The 22,699-nt window shown below is 43.5% G+C and overlaps 1 protein-coding gene across 5 annotated transcripts in view; it reads left to right on the forward strand.

The window, feature by feature from the left end:
• Window positions 1-22,699, forward strand: part of SRGAP3 (SLIT-ROBO Rho GTPase activating protein 3) — a 231,075-nt gene that overhangs the window by 91,388 nt on the left and 116,988 nt on the right. For all 5 annotated transcript variants that reach the window (XR_010793772.1, XM_066615038.1, XM_066615039.1 and 2 more), the window contains exon 2: window positions 17,592-17,787. Coding sequence is in view for 4 of the 5 variants with exons in the window: in XM_066615038.1 (XP_066471135.1) it covers window positions 17,592-17,787 (196 nt within the window). In the remaining variant the exon portion in view is untranslated. The remainder of the gene's footprint in view (window positions 1-17,591; window positions 17,788-22,699) is intronic.

Raw genomic sequence — 22,699 nt, forward strand, 5'->3', positions numbered from 1 at the left:
TGTGTTGCTTATCCCGATAGTGCCACCAAGAAAAGGATGCCCTTCAGTCACATGTGAATTACTGGATTTTTATCAGCACCTGCAATGGCTTTATCAATCTGGATGCTAGTGCTGTTTAAAATACTTCTGTGGCCAAGTACTAATGAGAGAGAGAGAGAGAGAGAGGGTTCATTAAGATCAGTTTCTGGCTTTTTAACTCAACCCCTTCTCTTCTTTCCTGAAAGATTCCTCTGCTAGGATTATGTTGGAGAAGGTGGAGTAGAGAATAATTCTCAGGTCTTGGGCCATCTGCTTCAGAGCTACTGAAAAGAGCAGGAAATAGGAGGAGTATAGCACTCATTCAATTGATCCATCCTTGGTCCCCCCCCCATGATACTCCCCTTCTGCAAATTCTTGGGCATTTCTATGTCTAAGGCTCTGTGGGAATTGTGTGAACACTACTATGCTGAAAGGAAACCTGAGAAGGGAGGAGGTTCTGAAAGCTTTCATCTCATCCCCGTTGCTAGAGAAACCCCCTTCTTTTGTCTGTGTATGCCAAAACCAGCTGCCTTTTCCAGAGGCTGGCCCCTCTTGGGAGGGTATAGGGTAGAGAAAATGAACCAGAAATAAAATAATTAAAAAACCTTTCCAATTTAAGTTCGTTCTTTGGGAGCATTTGAGAGGTTTGTGCAAGTATAGAGATTTGGTTGAAGGTTATAAATTTTTATGAAAGGCTTGCTGTAACCCTTGACAATAAATGAAAAAAACAGATGAGTAAGCCCTGCATTTTGCAGGCAGACAGAATGGTGTTCTCTCTTGCATGGACAGCTAGCATTCTGACATGGTCTGTTGTATCTCCCTTTACCCCATCTATGTTCATGCATGACTGAAAAAACAATTCCCTCGTTTCTCAGGACAGACCATCTTTTTATTGGTTCACTTTATTGAAAGTACCATACTCATAAGAACAGCCCCGCTGGATCAGGCCATAGGCCCATCTAGTCTAGCTTCCTGTATCTTACAGTGGCCCACCAAATGCCTCAGGGATCACACAAGACAACAAGAGACCTGCATCCTGGTGCCCTCCCTTGCACCTGGCATTCTGACATAGCCCATTTCAAAAATCCAGAGTTTGCACATATCCATTGTGGCTTGTAACCCGTAATGGATTTTTCCTCCAGAAACTTGTCCAATCCCCTTTTAAAGGCATCTAGGCCAGATGCCATCACAACATGCTGTTATACAATGGCATTATAATATTAGCCGTTTTGTTCTCAATACCTTTCCTAATGATCCCAAGCATAGAATTGGCCTTCTTCACTGCCGCCGCACATTAGGTTGACACTTTCATCGACCTGTCCACCACCACCCCAAGATCTCTCTCCTGATCTGTCACAGACAGCTCAGAACCCATCAGCCTATATCTAAAATTTTGATTTTTTGCCCCAATGTGCATGACTTTACACTTACTGACATTGAAGCGCATCTGCCATTTTGCTGCCCATTCTGCCAGTTTGGAGAGATCCTTCTGGAGCTCCTCACAATCACTTCTGGTCTTCACCACTCGGAAAAGTTTGGTGTCATCTGCAGACTTTGCCACCTCACTGCTCAACCCTGTTTCCAGGTCATTTAGGAAGAGGTTGAAAAGCACTGATCCCAGGACAGATGCTTGGGGCACACCGCTTTTCCCCTCTCTCCATTGTGAAAATTGCCCATTGACATCCACTCTCTATTTCCTGGTCTTCAACCAGTTCTCAATCCATGAGAGGACCTGTCCTCTAAATTCCCTGACTGTGGAGTTTTTTCAGTAGCCTTTGGTGATGGACCGTGTCGAATGCTTTCTGAAAGTCCAGATATATAATGTCCACGGGTTCTCCCGCATCCACATGCCTGTTGACCTTTTCAGTTGTCCAGTAGTCCAGTTAAAACTACTTTTGACAGAAGTTTAGAAGCTTATACTTTCTCTCTCTCTGTCTCCTCCCCTCCCCACTTCTTCTGGGGCAGTTCCTAGGCTTCTCCTTTTGTTTTTTGAAATATGAAAATTGTGTTAGGCTCTCCAACAGGACTCCCTCTTGCTCCCTAGGGCCACTCAGTGGCTTTAATTATCCCTATCCAAAATGTCTCCTTTTAAATTTTCTGAACTTTCTCAGCCAGAAATAGAATTTCCCCCCAGTCATTCTAGCAATACAAGATGTTCTCCCTGGATTGCAACTTGTATTTTTAAGCAAAAGTGTTCATTATGGTGTGTATCTGGACTTGGGTGTAACAAGTACTGTGCCCTTGTTTGTCTGGAAGGATCCAGTAGATAGTTTTGGGAGGCTGTTGTTGAGCTCCATGGCAATTAAACCTCTGTGATGCTGCCAGTTTCCATCCTGTTTCCTTGTTGAATATTTACATGGAACCGCTTGGACGAGTTATGTGGTGGACTCCTTGGAGTCAGTGATAGGCTGGTTACATATTTTTGCAAGTGGTATACAGATAAGCCAAATGATGCATAATAACTGAGATATTAATGATGGGTGGTAATGCTGACTTGGGAACTGAGTGTTGGCTAGTTTGTAGATAGGGTTATACTGGCTCTTCATTCAGTTCTGCTGATTTGATTTTCATGTTGTGGATGTGATTTAGGATTACCTTTTTCCAGTTCTGGGTAGCATGCCAGCTATATCCACTCCTGGGAATTTCAATTAGACCATCATAATACATTGCCAGGTAATCTTTGAAATTAAGCTACTGCTGTGAGCTCTGTATAGTATTACCACTGAGGAGTACAATGGCTCATAGTTTGGCACTTGTGGCTTTGATTTGGTGTGGGTGTGGACCCACGCTGGAGGGACTCACTTAACCTCCTGAACACAAGCCTTTTCAACACCTCCAGAAAGCCTTCTGAGGTGCAGGGAGGCGGCCTCGAAACACCTCCCAGACATGACTGGAAGGTGTGTCCAGAAAGTCCTTTAAGGGCTATCTATGGAAACTGGTATTTGTAGAGGACCCTGGCACAGTTCCCTCAGATACTGAGGGCCCACTGTATCTGGAAATTAACTCTGATCCAAAATGTGGCAGATTGATTTGCACTAGCCAAAGATAGCATATAACCGCAGTCAGTGCTTTTTTTTTTTTTTGTTAAAAAAAAAAAAAGGTGCAGGAACTCAAAACTTGTTAATCTTTTATTTATTTATTTTTAAACCATTTTTTATTGGAGAAATAAAATATTTTTTATGTGCTTCCCTTCTAAAGATGAACTTACTTCTGAGTAGACATGCATAGGATTGGGCTGACAATCTCCACCTTCTCCCTAGCTACTTTTTCTACACATGGAGAAAAATACTGTAAAGGTGCACTTGTAGCGTGTGGTATGTAGTGTGGCACTACTTCGAGGAAAGGAAGCAGTGAATGGATTCCGGAAAATGGCTTACATGAGTTCCATGTAGTAAAATTACTCTAAGCAACTGTGGGAGTAAGAACAAAAAAGGAATTCTTACACGAGAGGGGTCCTTAGGTGCGCACAGAAACAGCTACGTTTGCAAACAAGCAATTAAATACGATTTAATTCAGGTATCAGAATACTTTGTGTCTTTGGGAAGGCTCTTGGCATGCAATTGTATGTTCTCTGCTGCCCTGAGCAGCTGCTGTGCATTGCTGGAGAGGAGCTGCAAACGCTGGCTGGTGGAGGGCATGCTTGTGGGGGAAGGATGAGGAGGATCTCTGGCAAGGCTGGACAGCATGTTGTACACGTGTAGAATCCCTTTTCACCTGCCCTTAGCATGTGAAAACGGATGCAGATATATCTCTCTGCCAGGATTAAGAGCCCAATCCTAGGTATGTCTACTCTAAAGTAAGTCTTGTTCTAGTCAATGGAGCTTACTCCCAGGAAAGTGCCTAGGATTGCAGTCTAAGAGCCCAATCCTATGCATGTCTGCTCAGAAGTCCACTTTAGTGAATGGGGCTTACTGTGGATAGGATGGCAGCCTCAGGGCCCAATCCTGTGCCTGTCTACTCAGAAGTCAGTCCCATTAGAGTCAATGGGGCTTCCTCCCAGGAAAGTGTGAAAAAAACTGCAGCCTTAGAGCCAAAGCCTATGGCTGTTTCCTCAGAAGTCAGTCCCATTAGAGGCAGTGGGGCTTCCTCCCAGGAAGGTGTGGAGAGGACTGCAGCCTCAGAGCCCTTCCTCTGCCTGTCTACTTAGGCTGCAAGGCTATGACACTTTCCCAGGAGTAAGCCCCATTGAACACAATGGAACTTACTTCTGAGTAGACATGCATAGGCTTGGGCTCTCAGGCTGCAAGTCTATGCATCCTTTCCCAGGAGCAAGCCCCATTGAGCACAATGAGACATACTTCTGAGTAGACATGCCTAGGCTTGTGCTGCAGATTGGCACAGGGGCTGCACCAGCCAGCTTCCTTCCCCTCCTCCTCTGCCAAGTCAGTATCTGGGCGTTCCTTGGGTGCTGCAGCCCGTCTCCCTGGCTGGCTGTTCATCTGTCCTCCTCCTCGGCGTCGGCAGGTGTCCCCTGCGCCCTCCACCGGCTTGGAAGCTGCGCAGGGAAGCAGAGCGTGGGGGGAGGGGAGGCGGGCTGGGCTCAGGTGAGAGCTTGGAGATGGTGGCAGGAGGGGGTCGTTGTGTGGTCAGGCAGGGGTCAGGTGCCCGCCCACCCTGGACTCGGCAGCACCCACCGGGCGAATGCCTCTGTTTTGCTACCCCCCTCCTGGAATGCCTCCAAAGGGGGGGGCCCTGCAAAAAGGTGCCCGAATGCTGTTCCCCCGTGTTCCATTAGAAAAAAAGCCCTGACCCCAGTTTTGAAAGAACTGCATAGGTTATTAGTGACCATTTTTGGAAATAGTTCAAAGTGTTGGTTTTAACCTGAGTGTTGGAGCACTTTCTTTCTGCATCCCTATTCTAAGTGTACCTGCTGTTGGAATGTTGCATGTGGCGATTGCCAGAGGGTCTCTTTTGTTGTGGCATTTGCCCTTTTATGAAAGGCTTGGCAGACTTCCTTTTTTAAGGAAGGCTTTTATGACTTGATCCAATTCATTTTGGGCTTCACAGAGTCACCTTTTTCATTTGTTACTGTCTTTTTTGTGTTTTGATTTTGAGGGCCTTCCTTGACTAGTAATAATGTGGAAGTCAGATAATCATATAGCATCTTGGGAGCAGTTCCCACATGATTTCAGTTTATTCATAAAAGAGCCTGAAATCACTATCAAAGATCAGTTACTACGAATCAAAACTTTGTTATTAATCTCTTGAACCTATCCAGCAATAACCTTTTAGTTTGTGTAACTAGTTGAGTGAATTCTTAGTGAAATAAATTGAGGGTGCAATCCTAGGAACGTCCTGGGCCAGTGCAAGTCCCGCACACTACCCGAAGAGGGTTACCAATGTGCCATAAGACACGTTTGCACCTGCTTGACAGTTGGCTGGGCCGGCGCAGGGACGCACACCAGCCTGCGGAGGCTGAATCCAGCTTCCACATTGACTTTACAGAGGAGCCTTGTGTTGGCCACTCTCAGCTGACACAGTGCTCTGAGGAGAGCAGGAAGGAGATGGGGAGGAGGCAGAAGGGAGTAGTTCTGGGGCAGGGGGAGGGCGGTCTTGGGGGCAGGCAGGGAGTGGGAGGTGAGGCTGGAAGCTGGCAGATATGCTGGATCCTAACCCCCATTCCCGAGCATGTCCAGCCCCCATTCCAGAGGTGGTGCAAGTAGCCCATGGGGGCTGCAGTGGCTTACCCAAGGGTAAGGGAAAGGGTTTCCCTTTGCCTCCGACTGAGCCACTTAGGGCCCCTATCTTGCACTGGTTGCAGCCCAGGCCTCAGCACTGTAAGTCATTTCAGAAGTACTACATTGAGATCTGAGTTTTGAAATCAAATTAACATTTCTGCTTTAATAGTACCTGAGGAGCAAACAACTGCAGGCAAGCCTCCTCCCTTTCCTAAAAAACCCTTTTGCTAATCAACAAGCCCTACAACTTCTTGCTTGGTGCCAATTTAGGAGGCTTCTTGCTGAATTAATATAAGCAGACTTCTTTGAACCTCCCTATTATATATTGAGATAAGATGCTTCAAGTGCAATGCCTTATAGAAGAGAAGAAGCTCTTAAGTACCTTTACAGCCTGCAGCAAGAGAATACAGGCTTTGCTTTCTTGGCTGGAGTTAATTTGCAATTTTCAAATGTCACACATGGATTCCAAATTGATGTCTGCATTGACAGGCCATCCTTTTTGAAGTTGGTGCTTCTCCAAGTGCTTGCCTGGGGAAGAACTGATGAGATGACTCTTGAAGTGAACTCGTTCTTGAAGTGAACATGTGTTGATACCCTTGTGTCCACTTGCTTAGATGTAGGTATCTGTGGGGAAATTGTGGGATGTTGTTACAGTGGCATCAAAAGCAATTGGTGAATTCAAATATTCTAGGACAGTGCTTCCCAAACTTTTTAGCACTGAGATCCACTTTTTAAATACACTACACTTTTTAAATACACAATACACAAAACAAAAAAGAGACCTAGAAAGAAATAATATTTTTATATGATGCTGATGATAAACATCAATTAATAATAATCAAGGTCCTGTGTACCCGAGGCTGCTAGAGACCTTGCAAATGGTATGTATATTTAGACATTTGCTAGACCCACTCTAAAAATGGAGTTCAAGGATTGTTTCCCCAAACCTTTACAGTCATTCCAGGGTACCCAGAAGGCTGAACTGGAGAGCAAGACTTGCAGTTATGGACTTCCAGGCTAGACAAATGTCTGAAACTGTACTCACGCCTGATCTATAGCACACTATTTAATAGAGAAAATTGGAAAATGTGACACTTTAAATTGGGGGTTTGAAAATTATATCATGCTAGCTTTTGCGAACAGGACAAGGGTGCTTGCAAAGTTTTTTTAAAAAAATGTTTCAAACTTTCTATGACCCACCAAAAACCAGCTTGCAACCCACTGGTGGGTCTCGACCCACAGTGCGGGAAACACTGTGCATCTATGAGTGCTCTTTTATAATGAGTGCACTCTTTTATCTATGAGTGCACTTGAATAATTTTCAGGGCAGCTCTGATTTATTTGCTGTTCATTATATGTACTTCATTGTCCCCTTGGTGTATAATGAATGTCGGTTGACTAGGAGTCAACATGTATGACCTATACTTTAATGCCTGACGTGAGGCATACTTGTATCAAAACTTTTCTGATATTTTCAATAAATGACAAAATTTCTTTACCTTTAAAAAGTGTATTGGCAATTTCCACATCATGTGATCGGACTTTTGGAAATTTTAGTGAGGCTCTTGGCTTGTTAATGCAATGGAAGCTTTTCTTGCAGTGTAACTGACTGTTACCCAATACAGTACAGTCAATCTGTAGGACACACTTCAAGGACACACTTCAAGTTCTTTTCTTAGCATTTGAGAAAGATTTGAAAAAGAAACATTTCTGCATAAGATTAAAGATTTAACGCTTTAGCTAAAAAAAACTTAGTGTTGACTACTTGCATGGTTACCTCTAGGTTTTCATATAGCACATTAAGTTCGCAGGGAAAAAATACTGCTGGCGTTCCCTTAATTTCAACAGTGATACTGTATTTGCTGTACTTTTACCCCAATTATCATTTTGTAGTGTTGTGAAATGCCTCCAGAGTAGTTTAATACTGTCAAAAATAGTCAGCAACATTTTGCACTTAATGCTGCCTACATAAATTGCAGTGGTAATAAATTGAGAGGAGATCATTAATTTTTTAATCTTGGAATAAATTTTGCAGATAAGAATTGCATTTATTTATCAATGTTTATGCTTTAGTTGAAGCTTTAGTTGAAGTTGATATTTGAATTTCTGTACGGTTTGTAGTTCATTTTGGAAGCAAACTGTAGGAATCTATTTATAGGGCAACGGATGGTGAGTGGAGATGAAGGAAGTCATGAAGCACCAGCCCCTGGAATGTTCCCCATACACTATATTTTGGGCTCAGACATTCTGTCAGTTCCATAAGAAACTTAATTTAAAAGTTTGTCGGCATCCCTGGTAACTTCACTTTTTACATGCAATTCTGAATGTGTGGAATCTTGGAAAATAATGACTGTGGTGTTTAACAACTCTGAAGACCTTCAGTAGACACCCTGGAGCAATTTAAAAATATAGGTGGCAATTTGGATGTTTTCTTGTAATATTCTTGATTCTTTTCTTGATTCTATACTGGTCCCATATTAGAATCTTCTTCTGTATGGGATGCCTATACAGATCACTTCTAAATGTGATTTTTGTGAAAACTCAGAGTATAGTCCCACATGAGCATGTGCAGTAGTCATTCTCCATGTCATTCCAGCAATGAACATCTCAGTTTGTCTTTGGGCTTAACCCTTGCTTTATTAGGGGGGAAAGGGTATCAATGCTGGAATTTAATTAAATCTAAGTGCATTTATGACAGTGCACATACACAAAACATATACAGGTTGAACCTGTTTATCTGCTGATTTTCCATCTGTGGATCTGGCTCATTGTGGATCACCCAGACCCTCATTAAGGCAAGACTTGGCTCAACCTGAACCCTCTGAAGGCAAACATAGCTGTGCTCCAGTTGCCTCCAAAGGATTTTCTGAAGCCTGCAGAAGCTGCACATGTCTGCCTGTGGCCTCTGCGGCTTCAGAATGGCCCCAGAACACAAAAATGCGACTTCCAGTTTCCCTCAGGAAACTGCAGGTGACTTTTTTTGCCCTTATAAGGCATTCTGAGGCCTGCAGAAGCCCTCTAGGGAGGGTTTAAAGGTGCTGAAACCATGGATTTCATTATGTGCAGTTTTCGGTATCCGCGGTGGGTCTGAGAACAGATATCGAAGCAACACCTGTATAGCTAGTTTTCAGTGAGGCAGTCAATGATTTAACAGGCTCAGAAATGGACAAAGCCGTTTTAAATTGCAGATTTGCTGTATACTTAAGTAATTGTAAATTAACTGTGGATTAAGAGGTGAAAGAATAGTCATTTTCTCACCTTTGCCTGAATGCAGACTGAATGTGTGACTCTCTCATCCTAGCAGGACCGAAGCCATGGGCAGGTTAGGCAGATAAGGGTCTGGCAAGCAATCTGGGACATAGAGAGATTACAGTCAGGGTTCAATTCCAGGCTAGGGAATAAGAATGGTCAGGCAGGCCCTTCAGAACCCTGGACAGGTCCCAGGGCATGAAAAACTAGTTTGAACAAGGATTAAAGTCCTGTATACATTCATTATTACTGTGGGAAATTGAGTGTGTTGACAAGCCTGTAAAATGTTGTTGGCGACCTTCAGTCTCGAAAGACTATGGTATCGCGCTCTGAAAGGTGGTTCTGGAACAGTGTCTAGTGTGGCTGAAAAGGCCACACTATTGGCCTTGGTTTATTAAAGAAGAATTAAGGTTACACATACACACAAGGCAACAAATTGCATGAGTTAAAGACTTAACGGATAAACTTCAGTTCTCAAATAATAAAGCTAGCTTCCTAGGCTACATTATTCCCTAACTCTCACCTGATTCTTCCAACCAGAAGAGAGAGCCAAAAGCTCCCTGGCTACCTTTCAAGCCAGGCACCCAAGTTGGACGTCAGAGCTGCACAAAGATGAGTGGCAAGCAAAAGACAGGCTGAGGCTTGCCTGTTCCAGCACAGGGTAGGATTGTGCCCTATGACAATTACGCCTGAGACAGCCAACCAGGATGCAGAATGGTCAGAAACATCTAGAAGGTTGGGAAACTAAGCTACTTTTGGTCACTGCTCCTACTCCTTCCAACCAGAAACCACACAGCTGTAAGCAATTCTCTCTTGATGAGTGTGTCCTTGAGCACACAAATAGCGCCTGTCTCTATCCTGTTATCTAGTTCTCCTGACCACTGGGAAGCGGATAACAGGTTCTTTCTCACCAGCTAATTAGCTCCTTTCTCACAACTGCAGAGAGGCAGTTGCAGTTCCAAGATGGACACAGACTAGGGCCTAGAGTTTATCTGTTCATGATGGTCCCCAGGAAGAACACCTGGTAGCTGGCTCAGGGGTCCCACTCTGCATTGTGGACCTTTCACATTAGGGTATAAGTTGGAACAGGCTTGTGCCAGCTGGGCCATTAGCCAAACATATTCAGCCAAAGGTGATACAAGATTTATGTGTATGTGTAGGTGCTATGTGTGATAGGGAAACATGGTTGTGGTAGGGCTACATGTTGTAAGCATAAATTGTACCTGTATCTGTTTGTCTTTTGGCTGAATGTGGAGAAGTTGAGGGTAGGTCAGCTGGTGTCATCCCTCCTCCCCTTCTGCATGTTTATGTGGAGGATATGATGAGAACAGGCCGAATATCTTACCATGACTAGCTGTTTGTTTTAGACAGCCAAGGCCTAGAGCTGCTATAAGAATATAGTTATGTCTCCTATTAAACTTGTGCCTGCCTTGTACTGATTACTATTTGTCCTGTTTTCTTTGAATGTATTAATATGTGTTGATTTTTATTTTTTTGCTTTAAAAGAGAATAGACCTTCAAAAACTAGATAAACATTTCCCTCCTTCTTTCAGTACTGTTGTGTGTTTTTCTTTGAAGTTGCCTGGCTCTTTTTATTAATCCCTTCCCTTTTTACTTTTACCTGGTGTTGAGTTTTTTATGAGTGCTTTTCTTAAAAAACCCCTGTGATGCTGGGGCTGCTGGTTGTATCCATTTATTTGTGTGGCTACTCTTGGCTGAGTGCCTTTGGGATACCAATTAGCTGTCTGTTGTCTGCTGAAGTTGACCTTTTGTCATCTTAACTCAGATGGAGCTGGTCTGGATGAACCCCCAGAACAAACTTTGAAAGTAGCACATCATTAGTGTAGTGACCTGTATGGTGTTGGAGAACTGAAGAATTCTGTTGATTCCCATTGCTGTGGATTAAGCAGTAAAATTATGCCTGCTTGTTTGTATGCTTGGCAAAGAGGCTACCCTATCAGTGCTGCCTAGAGATTATCTGATCAATGTGAGGGAACAAAATAGAGAAAAGATAGAGCAGTGTCTGCATTGGCTTCTCACTTCATGGAGTAACTTCTGTCTGCAAAACAGAATCTGTAACATTGTGGACAAGAGATGGTGATGGTTGTGATACCGGTTTGCTCTTATTATAAAATAAGGAGAGCTACTAATATCCACTTAATATAATAATATAATAATAATATACAGTATTTATATACCGCCTTTCTTGGTCTTTATTCAAGACTTTATTCAAGGCGGTTTACACAGGCAGGCTTATTAAATCCACGCAGGGATTTTTACAAATTGAAAGAAGGTTCTCTCTTTCAAGAACCACCACATTCAAGATGTTACACTCCGATCTGGTTTAACATTCTGGCCTCCATCCTCCCACGCTCTGAGCAGATGGAACAGCTCAGCTGCAGCTTGCCGGCTGCTTCAAGGTCGCACGGTGCCAGTGGCCTCGAACTGGCGACCTTGTGGATGTTAATCTTCAGGCAAATGGAGGCTCTACCCTTTAGACCAGACCTCCTGCCTGTTTACACGGGTAATAAGTGATCCTGCCAATATTTGGCAGTCGTAAGATCATATTCTGAAGAAAGAAGTGATGGGGAAAATGTAACTTGGTGGCTGTTAGCCATGTAATTTCTAGTAATGACTCCATGAGTAAGGCTCAGCAGAAATATTTTGGCTTGCCACGTAAACGTCCCTGGAAGCAACCAATTCTGGCACAATGTTTTCCATGACTAAGTGCTTCAGTGCTTCTTATGGGCCTTCAGTGACAATTCTGAGAGCAGTCCTGTTAAGAGAGTTAAGTTTCTCTCCATGCATGCTTTTGAGAGAGAGACTCTGAATTGTATTGGAGAAGGGGTTTAATCATGCTTAAGCAAGTTTGTCATTGCTAACTTTCTTAGATATGATTGACTAAACTGGCTTACAATCTTCCAGTTTCATAATGTCATTCTTTTTTCCATTACATACTCTCTTATGTCCCTATTTCATTTAGCTTGGCTTGTTTTGTTTGCTGCCATTTTTTTAAAATAAAGTGGCAATTGGATATATATGGATACTGAGACCAGGGGTTTGCAGGTGGCCATACAGACCCCATATTTTATTGTGACTGGAAGTGTGTGTGGGCTTTTAAAGGAGTTCAATGTCCTTAAGGAAATGGGGAGAATGCCCCACATGCTTTTTCAGCCAATTTTTGGCAGAAGGTAGGATATGGTCAGATGAGTCACTAGAAGGTAGGCTAATGCAACTAACAGTTGGGAGGTTTCAAAAATGTGTATCTGTTTTTGGTCCTTCTAAACAACCATATGAACATCTCACATTTTTGAAGTCCTGATCCATGAGTCAGGGCAGTGGTTCCCAAACTGTGGGTCACGACCTGATTTTTGGTGGGTCTCAAAACTGACAAGCTGATAGGTGACAAGGAAAATTTATATAGCCCTATGGCTGCAGTTTTCAAACTCTCCAGGAGTTTGAAACCAGCAGTAACACCTTGTGGGGGCGGGGGGGGGGAAGGCAGCAATGCAATCCCCAGGATCACATCACTCAGGGGGCTGCAGGGACTGGGATGCACTCACCAGTCCCTGCAGCAGCCGTCCCTGTGTGCGGGGAGCCCTGCATGAATGCCTGCAAGGCGCCCCAGGTCAGGGAAAGGGAGAGTGGAGTGATCTGCTTCCGCAAAAGTGAAAGTAGAGTGCCATCACCGCACTCTCCCTTTCCCTGACCTGGGGAGCCCTGCAGGCGCTTGCGCAGGGCTCCCCACACACAGGGATGGCTGCTGCAGGGACTGATGAGTACATCCCAATCCCTGCAGCCCCATCAGAAGGGAAAGTGAAGCTATCATACTCCACTTCTGGTTTTGCGGAGTGGGGCATGATCACTCCGCTTTCACTTTTCCTGACCTGGGGAGCCCTGCTGAAGGTTGCGCAGGGCTTGCCACACCCCTGGGAGGCTGCAGGAGGCTTGGGCAAGTACACCCAAGCCCCTGCAGCCCCCCTGAGTGGCGTGATTTTGTGGATCGTGCTGCTGCCTTCCCCCTCTCTCCTGGCTGCTGCCGCCCCTTAAGGGGGCAGAGGCCAGGACCCACAGGCTGGGGCATTGTGATGCCCCAGTTTGAATACCACTGCCCTATGGAGACAAAAATGTATTTAAACATGTTTAGAGAAAAGGGTTTTCCTTTTTTTTTTTTTGTAAAAAGAAAATTGCTACCCTGTCTAGCCATGGGGGATCTAAGATGCAAAATATGCTCTCCATGCTCAGTTTTCATTTGGGGGTAACTAAGACAACCAAGGCAGTAACAACCAATGGTTAGTTGAATCATTTCATCTTTCAATTGGAAGCTTCCACGCATAGCTTAGATATTGGGAAAGGTATGTAGTCAGATTAATTCTCAGCATCTCCCATGTAAAAGACCGCTGATCTGGAAAAGATAACATCCTGAGACTTTGGCGAGAGGTATTATCTGAACAGACTATGGTTTGCTTCATTGTAAGGCAGCTTTATATATTTGTATAAAAAGCCAGTGCCAATCCAGGATGGTGTTGTGGTTTGGGAGTTGGACTTACACCTGGAAGGTAATAGGTTCAAATCCCCGCTCAGCCACAAAGTTTCCTGTATGACCTTAATGATGGACCTATCTCCCAGCCTAACCTACCCCACAGGGTTGTTGTGAGGACAAAAAGAGAGAAGAAACTATATAGACCACCCTGAGGTCCTTGAAGGAAGAGTGGTATACAAATGTGAAAAATAAAAATAATAAATAAACCTTAATGTAAATTTTAAAAATGCATGAAATATCCAAATTGAAAAGAACATGCTTTAAAAAAAATTGAATGTTTGAAAAAAATATTGAATGAATATTGAATGTTGGTGACTTTCAGACACTTTTGTGGGAGCATCTTCCTGTCCCTAATTTCTTTCTTAACAACCTCATTGTTTCAAGGAGTCCTCCCCCAGAGGCTTTCTCCTCGTATGAGGATTTCTTAGAAAGAAAGAGTAGCACCCCTGCTTGCAGTCTGAACATATTCTCTCTTCAATTAAAAAAAAAACACCAAACTTTCAGGTGTCCAGTAGGATGTTTTCATACATCCATGCTCAAGAATGCAGGTGTCACTAGGCAGAGGCCAATTGTCTGGGGAGGTGATTTCCTTTTAAGCTCTGATGGTTTGCCTTCCAAGAATCAATTCTGTTTAGTAAATTTGCAGCCTTTGCTACAAATTATGCAAGAGTCTTGGGGGGGGGGGGTGAAGCTGTTGGTCTCTTGCCACAAGAGATAAATGTCAGAGGAAACCATTCTTTTCTCTTGATCTGCAAGGTGATATATCATGCAAGATAGCCTGATTTGCTAAAGAGAACATGTTAATATGACAGATATTACTAAATACAGTGAAACCCTGGTGATAAATATCACTATGGGAAAGAACAAATTTATCTCAAAATGTTCGGCTGCCCTGAAATGCATGAGCGCAAAATGAAAAGCTGCCCTGAATGCATGTACTCTGTATCATGACTTCAAAAGTTGCCGGTTCAAGAACTAGATGTGTTGAAAAAACTGGGATATGTTCAAATGCAGTGAAAATACTTGCATCTATTTCCAGCTCAAGGCAGTCAAAGATCTAGGAGGGATTTCTTCTGTACAGGTGCAGCCTATTTATCCACGGATTTTTTTATCTGCAGATTTGTCTCAATATGGGCCGAATGGGGTGGGGGAAAGTCACACACACCTTTGCCTCCTTTGCCCTGCACTGGCGTCTTGCTCCATTTCCAGGCAGCCCAAAACACTGCAAAAGGCTCTGCCTCGCCCAGGCAGGGAAGTAGCCCTGGAGCCCTGGAAGAGGTTCCCCTTGCAAAGGAACAGTAACGCTCCTGGAGCCCCTGACCCATCAAAGAGGCTGAAGAGGGGAAGGGGGACCCGAAAATCTCTGTAGCCAGAATACGTGCAGCAAGGTGGAGCGCTCCCCCCCTCACTCACTTCAAGTTCAAGTTTATTAGGTTGATCAGTGCATAAGCCATACACCTATTTATCTAAAATCTTAAAACCAGAGTTTAAAACCGCATAGAAACAGAATTGGGCTATATCCGCAACACACTCTTTGCAAAGACTACTTAACAGTAATTTCCGTCTTAAAGAGTCTGAAAACATAGAAAATGTATCAATTTCTTTAAGAATCGGTCTCTTCCTGCTGCATATTTTGGGCATCGGAGAAAGATATGCACCAGGGCGTCTAATTCGGTTAAGGGACAATCACAATAATGCTGCTCAGGAGGAACTTTGAAAACGACCCTTCATTTGTGCCGTTGGTAAAGCATTGCATCGTGCACTCATATAAGCACACCTCAACTTGGGAACCCTCAGTACATAAAAATAAATGGGTAAAGAAAATTTAGTGGGAAATTTAATTCCAAAATAAGAAGGAGCATTTACGCTTAGCCTCCCTTAGAAGGCAATCCAAATCTTGAATTAATAGCTTTTCAACAAGCAGCAAATGGCTTATTCCACAGAATTTTTCTAGTGACTGTAGGCCCAGCTCACATATTTTCATATTAACTCTCTCTCTCTCTCTCTCACTCACTCACACAGGCAGGTGTGGTAGCAACAAAGGGGATTGCTTTAAAAAACCCAGGGAGTGTTTGCCAAATTCCCCCTCCCCCATTGAGATGGTGCAGGCAGTCACCAAGCCTTCCCACCAAGCAAAGCATGAGATATAGTCTACAATCCTCTCCACACTTTCCTGGGAGTAAGCCCCATTGACTACAATGGGGCTTACTTCTGAGTAGAAATGCATACGGCTGGACTCTTAAAAGATCAGCATCCCATGTAAAAGAAGCCAGGCAGCTGGCAACGGGGAGGGCTGAGTATGGAGCGGAGGGGATTGATAACAGCTGCCTTAGTTTCCTTTCATCTGGAAGTGTCTGGCTGCAGTGTATTTGCGTAACTCTATGGAATTTAGCACAACACGTAATTGCGCCAAGTCACGGAACGGAATTAACGCGGATAAATAGGCTCCACCTGTAATCTAATGGGTCTTCTCCCATTTCAATGTACATTTTAAATTTGCTTGAAAAATCATGAAGCAGGGTGTGAACACCTTTATTTTAGAAATTGCTGTTTCTCTGGGCTCTTCCAGGTGGTCTGATTTCAGATGCTGTTTGATTGCTTCAGTATTCAGAATGGTAGAGCATGTGCTTAAATGGGAGTATAAGAAAACGGTCAATTTTTAGACCAGTGGTTCCCAAACTTTTTCAAGGCCTTAGGGGCTGCTGCTTGATTTACATATGCCAAGGGTTGTGGCTATAGTGGTGATTGGGCAGCAGTGCTCCCCTCCCAAAGATCTGACTGCATGCATGGTACTTGTTTGTGGTATCATAAACAAGGTCTGCATTGGATGAGAACGAACTGTGGTTGCACTGCACCACTGCTATGTGGCAGGCACTGTAGAATAAAATCTGCCTGCCCTGCAGCTCATTCTCTCAAGAGGAATGTAGCAAATCTAGGTTTATATCAGGTCATAAGCATTAGAACAAACCTAAGTGAATACATTCTCTGTGTTGTGTATTTGGTGATATTGTGAATAAGTTTGATTAGGCATGGTAACTTGCATGGCTATATTTTCTAAATGATCAACTTCAGGGTTGCCAGCTACTTGCTAGTAGGTGTTAAATGTGTCCTGTCAGCAGTTCAACACTGTGTTTGGAGAAGACGCATGCCTGCCATCTCCCTGCCATTAAAAGCCTTACAGGAGCTATTTTGGTGTTTGGAGGTCAGCATTAAGCTGATCACTTTGGGTTGTAGGAGTTGGCGCCTGAAATGCCCTTGAAATCTGGGTGTTAACTGCCTGTGTTGAGAAATTGTCGTTTCCTTCTTGCTAGCATAAACAAACTTCAGTGTGGTTCATCAAAATGGCATTTATCCAATCCAAAGGAGGAGGATTGTGTCATGGAGAAATGAATGAATTTAAGAATACATCTCATTTTTTTAAAGTGCTTGTATGACTCAGCTGTTATAAATCTAGTATTGCTTAATGTCAGAATTTACTAGTATTTGCCACACATTAGTAACTGTAAAATAATTTTGGATACCACTGTAGAGAAATACTGGAAGCTCTGCAGACACAGATGGCATGGCTGTATGTTTCTTTATTTGTATTTATAACCCATTGTATCTCAAGAGCTCAGAGTGGGTTACGGTAAACATGTCACACAGACAGGATGTGTCCTTAAATCCCTTAATTTTGACGGAACGTATGTATTCAGTGGCGAGTTCTGCTTGATCTTTGTGAAATGTAATTCTTGTAGATGCCCTTATAACTGCAAATGCATTCAGACAGAGGGAGAGCAAAAATGGATGCATAACTTTCATTATTTCAAAAATTCCTGTTCCATTTCCTTGAGATATTAAACAATTGTTTGCAACCTAATTTCAGTAGGTGCACTTAAACCTTGGTCCAGTTTTTTCTTCTCTATTAGGATGGGTGAGAAGCTTTCTCTCTCCCTGTACCTTCATTTCTGTCAACTCTATCCTGCAAGTTTGTGCTCTTTGCAGTGCGTCAATGTAATTTGGTAGGACAGATAAATAACGGTCAGGATGCCACGTAAATTGTCCTTCAGGCTCTGTTCCAATGGGTTTTTAATGCTGCCTTGTTCTCTGCTTTGTGCATCCAGAAATTCGTACGCAGTTGGTGGAACAGTTCAAATGCCTGGAACAGCAGTCTGAATCCCGGTTGCAGCTGTTGCAAGACCTCCAGGAGTTCTTCCGCAGAAAGGCTGAGATTGAACTGGAGTATTCCAGGAACTTGGAAAAACTAGCGGAAAGATTTTCTTCCAAGATTCGCAGCTCCAGGGAACATCATCAATTCAAGTAAGCATGGACTCTTGAGAGAGAGGCCACATGGCTGCTCCTGTGTCTCATTGGGTAACCTACTCTGGTTGTGGCCTCAAAACTATTGGTCTTTGTAGATGATTTTGTGTATAGGCGAGAATGAAAAAAAGTTATTGTGGCTTTTTAAAACTCTCAGAGGACTGTGATTAAAAAAAAACTTTGTGAAGGCAGCCCAGGAAAGTAAAGTTCTGTAGCCTGCACAATGCATTTACAAATTCTTTTTTTCAAAATCAGAGCTTCACAAGGGGTGGAATTAACAATGTTTGGACATCACTTTGTCCAAACATTGTTAATTCCACCCGTTGTGAAGCTCTTGGTAATCAGAACCAGTAGCTACGCTTAGTCTTATATTAGTCTTGCCTGGTGCAGATAGGACTATGGGGAAAAAGTCCTATCAACTACCTTTCATTAGCTTCTGAAGGGTAAGGAGAAAAGAACTTCACCAGTGAAAGATGGGCTTTTGGGGCTTAAGACTTTTGTTTAGGCCTTTGCAATGTCACTAGTGATGATGAGTGGTCTGGCACCCTCTACTGAGAGTGAGGAGCTTTGGATATGCTCACTGGCAGCACCCTAGGCACCTCCACTGAGCATGGCAGAACCTTGCACTTTCCTCTCCTGCTCTGAGGCAGGGGGCTGTTGTGGCTGCACTGGGTTGAAGTACATACGAGTAGAATGGCTGACAACTGGCCACCTCTGAGCTTCCTTTTCCTGCTCCTGAAGAGGAGTTTGCTGGGTTGCACTCATCCAGGGTGCTCTGGACACTGGCCAAGTGTGGTCACAACGATCCTGGTTCCTGTGCTTCTCTTGTCTGCTGTGGAGCAGGTGATGGAAGCATGTGGTGGGAAAAAGACGACTATCTTGGAGGTAGTGACAATTGTGGGTTGGTGAGCAAACCCAATCAACAACGGTGGTCTTCTGACTTTGTTTTAAGCTTGCATAGCATATAGTGCAAGTGGTCTACCCTAACCCTCTGGACGACATATGATTGCCAAAGTTGTTGTGTTTAACAGACAGTGCAAACTATAGCATCAAAAGACTGTAGTGTAGTCATCTATGTTTGTTCCTCTCTCCCACTTTACCACTAGTATTTCAGTATTCTTTATTAGCCGTTCTATTCAACTTCCAGCCTTTGTCTTGGGTGTCTGGCTTGGGAGAGCCTGATTGAGTGTCTTTATTTGCCTTTGAGATCCCAAACTTTAAAGTGTCCCCACAGTCCATGTTGGCATCCTTCAGTCTCAGAAGACTATGGTATCACGCTCTGAATGGTGGTTCTGGAACAGAGTGTCCTCTCCAGTGTGCGAAGCCTGGGTAAAGTAGGTATGGAGAATAGGTTGTTACCCATGCAGCAAATCCCCCCTCTCCACGTCACTGAAATGGTCCAGTGGAAAGGCAGAAGCCAATACGGTTGGTTCCAGCGGCGTCGCAGGAGTTGCCAGAACGTGACTGTGTTCAACCGTGAACTGCCTCAGGGACTCCGGCTCCGGATTTTGCCTGGAGGTTGACTCCTGAAGCCTTTTCCATAACTGGATGTAGCCACAAGTCAGTGGAGGTTTGGGATCAGAGTTTTCCTTCTCTCAGATGAGCTGTCTTCCCATCTACCCGGTGGCTATTTAGTCGCCTCTTACCACAAGTACAGCCAAACTGAGGGCCTATTCTTATCCCCCAGTCCCCACAGTAAAGTGCTTAAAAAGAGATTATTAATACAGTGTATTCTTGCAACTTTATGTCTGAATTATTTTTTTAACTTCAAGTTGCTCTAAGCCCTACAGTTTATCTTTGTTTTCATTGCTTCTTTTTGGCAATCGCAGCTGTGAGGTACTTCATGTTGAGAGTTTGCCCTTTCTCCTGTATTGGCAGCATTATTTGTGTCTTAGACCACAACCCTCATGTCTTTCTAGAGGGTTGATTGCAAAATGTGCTTAACAGTGATAACTCCAACTCTCCTGTACTATGTGTTGTCTTCCCTTTTTTGAACAGCTGCTTACGTTACTGTATTACAAAAATCCTATTTAGGCCATTTTCCTAAATCGCTTTTAATCTATTTACCCTGATTCTACTGTATAGAATCTGCCCAATTTTTTTGTCGTGGCTACTCAGGCATCCTGCCTTATTTTATTACATGAAGTGCAGTTGTCACTTACTTGTCCTTGAACCAAATTTAGGAGGTGGTATTTGAACATACTTGAAAGAAAGATGGGGGAGGGGGCCAACATTATAGTGTGGGCAAGTGTCTTCATCAGTCTGTAAAGTTATTTTTTCCTAGCATTGACTTTTCAATATGTACTATTTAACTATCATGGATATGGTGTATGAATTCAGTATTTGCCAGTCATTTGCCATTGAACTGAATTGTTTTCCCATGTGAAAGTGCATCAATAGCGTGTGTGATCTTTCACTCCTTTCAGGGGCCAGCTATCTGGCATGTTAAATTCTACCTTACCTTGAGCAATGTGTGTCTGTTGCTCTGTGGTAGCAGTGCTTTTACTGGAACCAAAGGCTTTCCTTTGCGTGGGGATAGCACACACACACACACACACACACCCCAGCTCATTTTGTATTTTACTCCAGATGTCGATTTTTTGTTTCAGTGGAGTGGGTGGACTGTGGGCATAATCCTAACTGAGTCTACTCAGAAGTAAGTCCTGTTTTGTTCAGTGGGGCTTACTCTCAGTAAAGTGCGGTTAGGACTGCAGCCTGTGTCTCTTCACTCAGTAATCCTCCGTATTAGAGAATTCCTGAGCACTTTCCATATATTTTGCTTGGGGTGGCGGAACAGGCAAAGAGAATTGGGCCAGACTATGGCATAAGTGGAGTGCAGAGGGAAAGAGACTTGAACAGGGGCAGAACTGAGTGAACAATAGAGAACTTTGTCACAGTAATAGAAGCTTGTGCAGAACTGGTGTGGGGATGTCACAGAGGATATATGTGAGGATTTCATCTTTGGGGATAAAATGGTTCAAGATTTTTTCTGGAGTCCATGTTTCTTGTTTGCTGTGTGCATGTGCTTTCTTTCTTTTCTTTCCCCTTCTCATGTTTGGAGCAGGACTGTGGTTGTGCTGACTGAGCCAGCCTCCCAACCTTTGCTCCTTAGGCTAAAGATGAGAATGGGATTCACATAGACCTGCTTTGCATATGACTGGGAATCCTGTGTCTTTGGGTTTCCTGATCACCTGAAAGCATTGACTGGTGCAGCTGTATGTATGTAGAAACCCACATTTTTAACCTTTCATCTTACAAAAGTGAGAGAGAGTGCCCACCAGTATGATCTCCCTCCAAGTGTACATATACGCAGATGTGGAAAGAAGGCTACACATATCCATAAATGTGTGGACTTTATCTATCATGGCCGTAAGTACCCCTTTCTGCAAGGGTTTCCATTGTCCCTTTTAATTTCAGGCCTGCATGTGGGACAAGTGTTAGGAAGCATTTTTAAATGAAAGCGAACCAAAGGGTTTTGAATACATAATCAGCCACAGCTGTAGGGAGTATAATGGTTTGAAGCCTGGTAGGCTGAACATGGTATCTGGCAATAGGCAAGAGGAAAAAGAGGCTCTTAAAGGGGTTGGAGGAGCAATGGTAGAACTTTCTGGAAAAGCAGCCATGAGCATGTGCCTCTTTGCTCCAGTGCACTGACTTAAATTGACTCTTTAGACCGGAATCTGACCCGGAAGTCTCTTATGCCATTTGGCAAGCAGCCTTTGACGGCTGATGTGGCTCAGGGGAATTAATTATACAGTAGCTCCCTTATTTTGATTTTGCCTTGAAGCAGATCTTTATGTATTAATTGTATTGGCAACCTTCAGTCTCGAAAGACTATGGTATCGCGCTCTGAAAGGTGGTTCTGGCACAGCGTCTAGTGTGGCTGAAAAGGCCAATCCGGGAGTGAACACATACATCTTTATGTATGTGTTTACTTATTTGAAAGTGCTTTTTTTCCTTGGCAGATATAATTGAACTGTGCAGAAAGTGAGTTCTTCACATTTATGGCAAAAATGAGAACAAAAGAGCCACCCCACTTCTGCTTAACATTTGCTTTTAAATAAATTAGGATTTGCTTCTGCTGTTTTAGCAATAACAGCCTGCTTTTGAACCTCCAGTTCTCCCAAGTAGGTAGCAGATACAAATAGCAATTCATTTAAAGAATAAAGCATTTAAAAAGTGGAACATAATGCAGAACCTGCAAAATAATTGAATACAAGAGGCAAAAGTCAAAGCTAATAGAGTTTCTCTCTATGTGCAAACTGAAGGCTTGTCTAAAGGGAGAGGATTGCTCTTTTGAAAGGATCAACTAGGAGGCTTTCAGATGGGAGAGAGTTCCACACTTGAGAGCCATCTTTAAGAAAACTCTTAGCTATAGAGACCAATCTTGCTTATGATAGTGGTAGAACCAACAAAAAGTTATTGACCACAAAACATGGAGAGTTTCATATGGGAGATGTTCTTCTAACTATCCCTTCTTAAGTGTTCTGTACACCCTATGAATGCAATGTAGGGGAGTAGAATCTTGTCCCCTCAGTTCAGCAAAAGGTCTGAAAAGGGCTTCTATGTGTGTATAGCTGCACCTGGCTGGTGTCTTCCTACAGCTGAGGAACTTGATTGTGAAAGGTTTCTGATTCGTATAGAAAACCACGCATACAGCTGTATATGCATGGAGATGCTATTCAGACCTGCCACTGAACATGCAAGGTTTAGGGACCAGGAGGGGGGTGCAAGTGAATTGCACTTTCCTCTTCATGCAGACTGTGAAGACATGGAGTCTGAGGGTCGCTGTTCCTGATCTGGTTTTTAAAGGGCACAGCCATCAACTTGAGCTGGTGTACTTCATTTTAACAATACAGCAGGGATGGTGCAGACAGTCTTGCATTTCTCTTTTATAAGCTGGGTCACATGG

The sequence above is a fragment of the Tiliqua scincoides genome, chromosome 2, assembly GCF_035046505.1.
Source record: "Tiliqua scincoides isolate rTilSci1 chromosome 2, rTilSci1.hap2, whole genome shotgun sequence".
NCBI lineage: Eukaryota > Metazoa > Chordata > Lepidosauria > Squamata > Scincidae > Tiliqua > Tiliqua scincoides.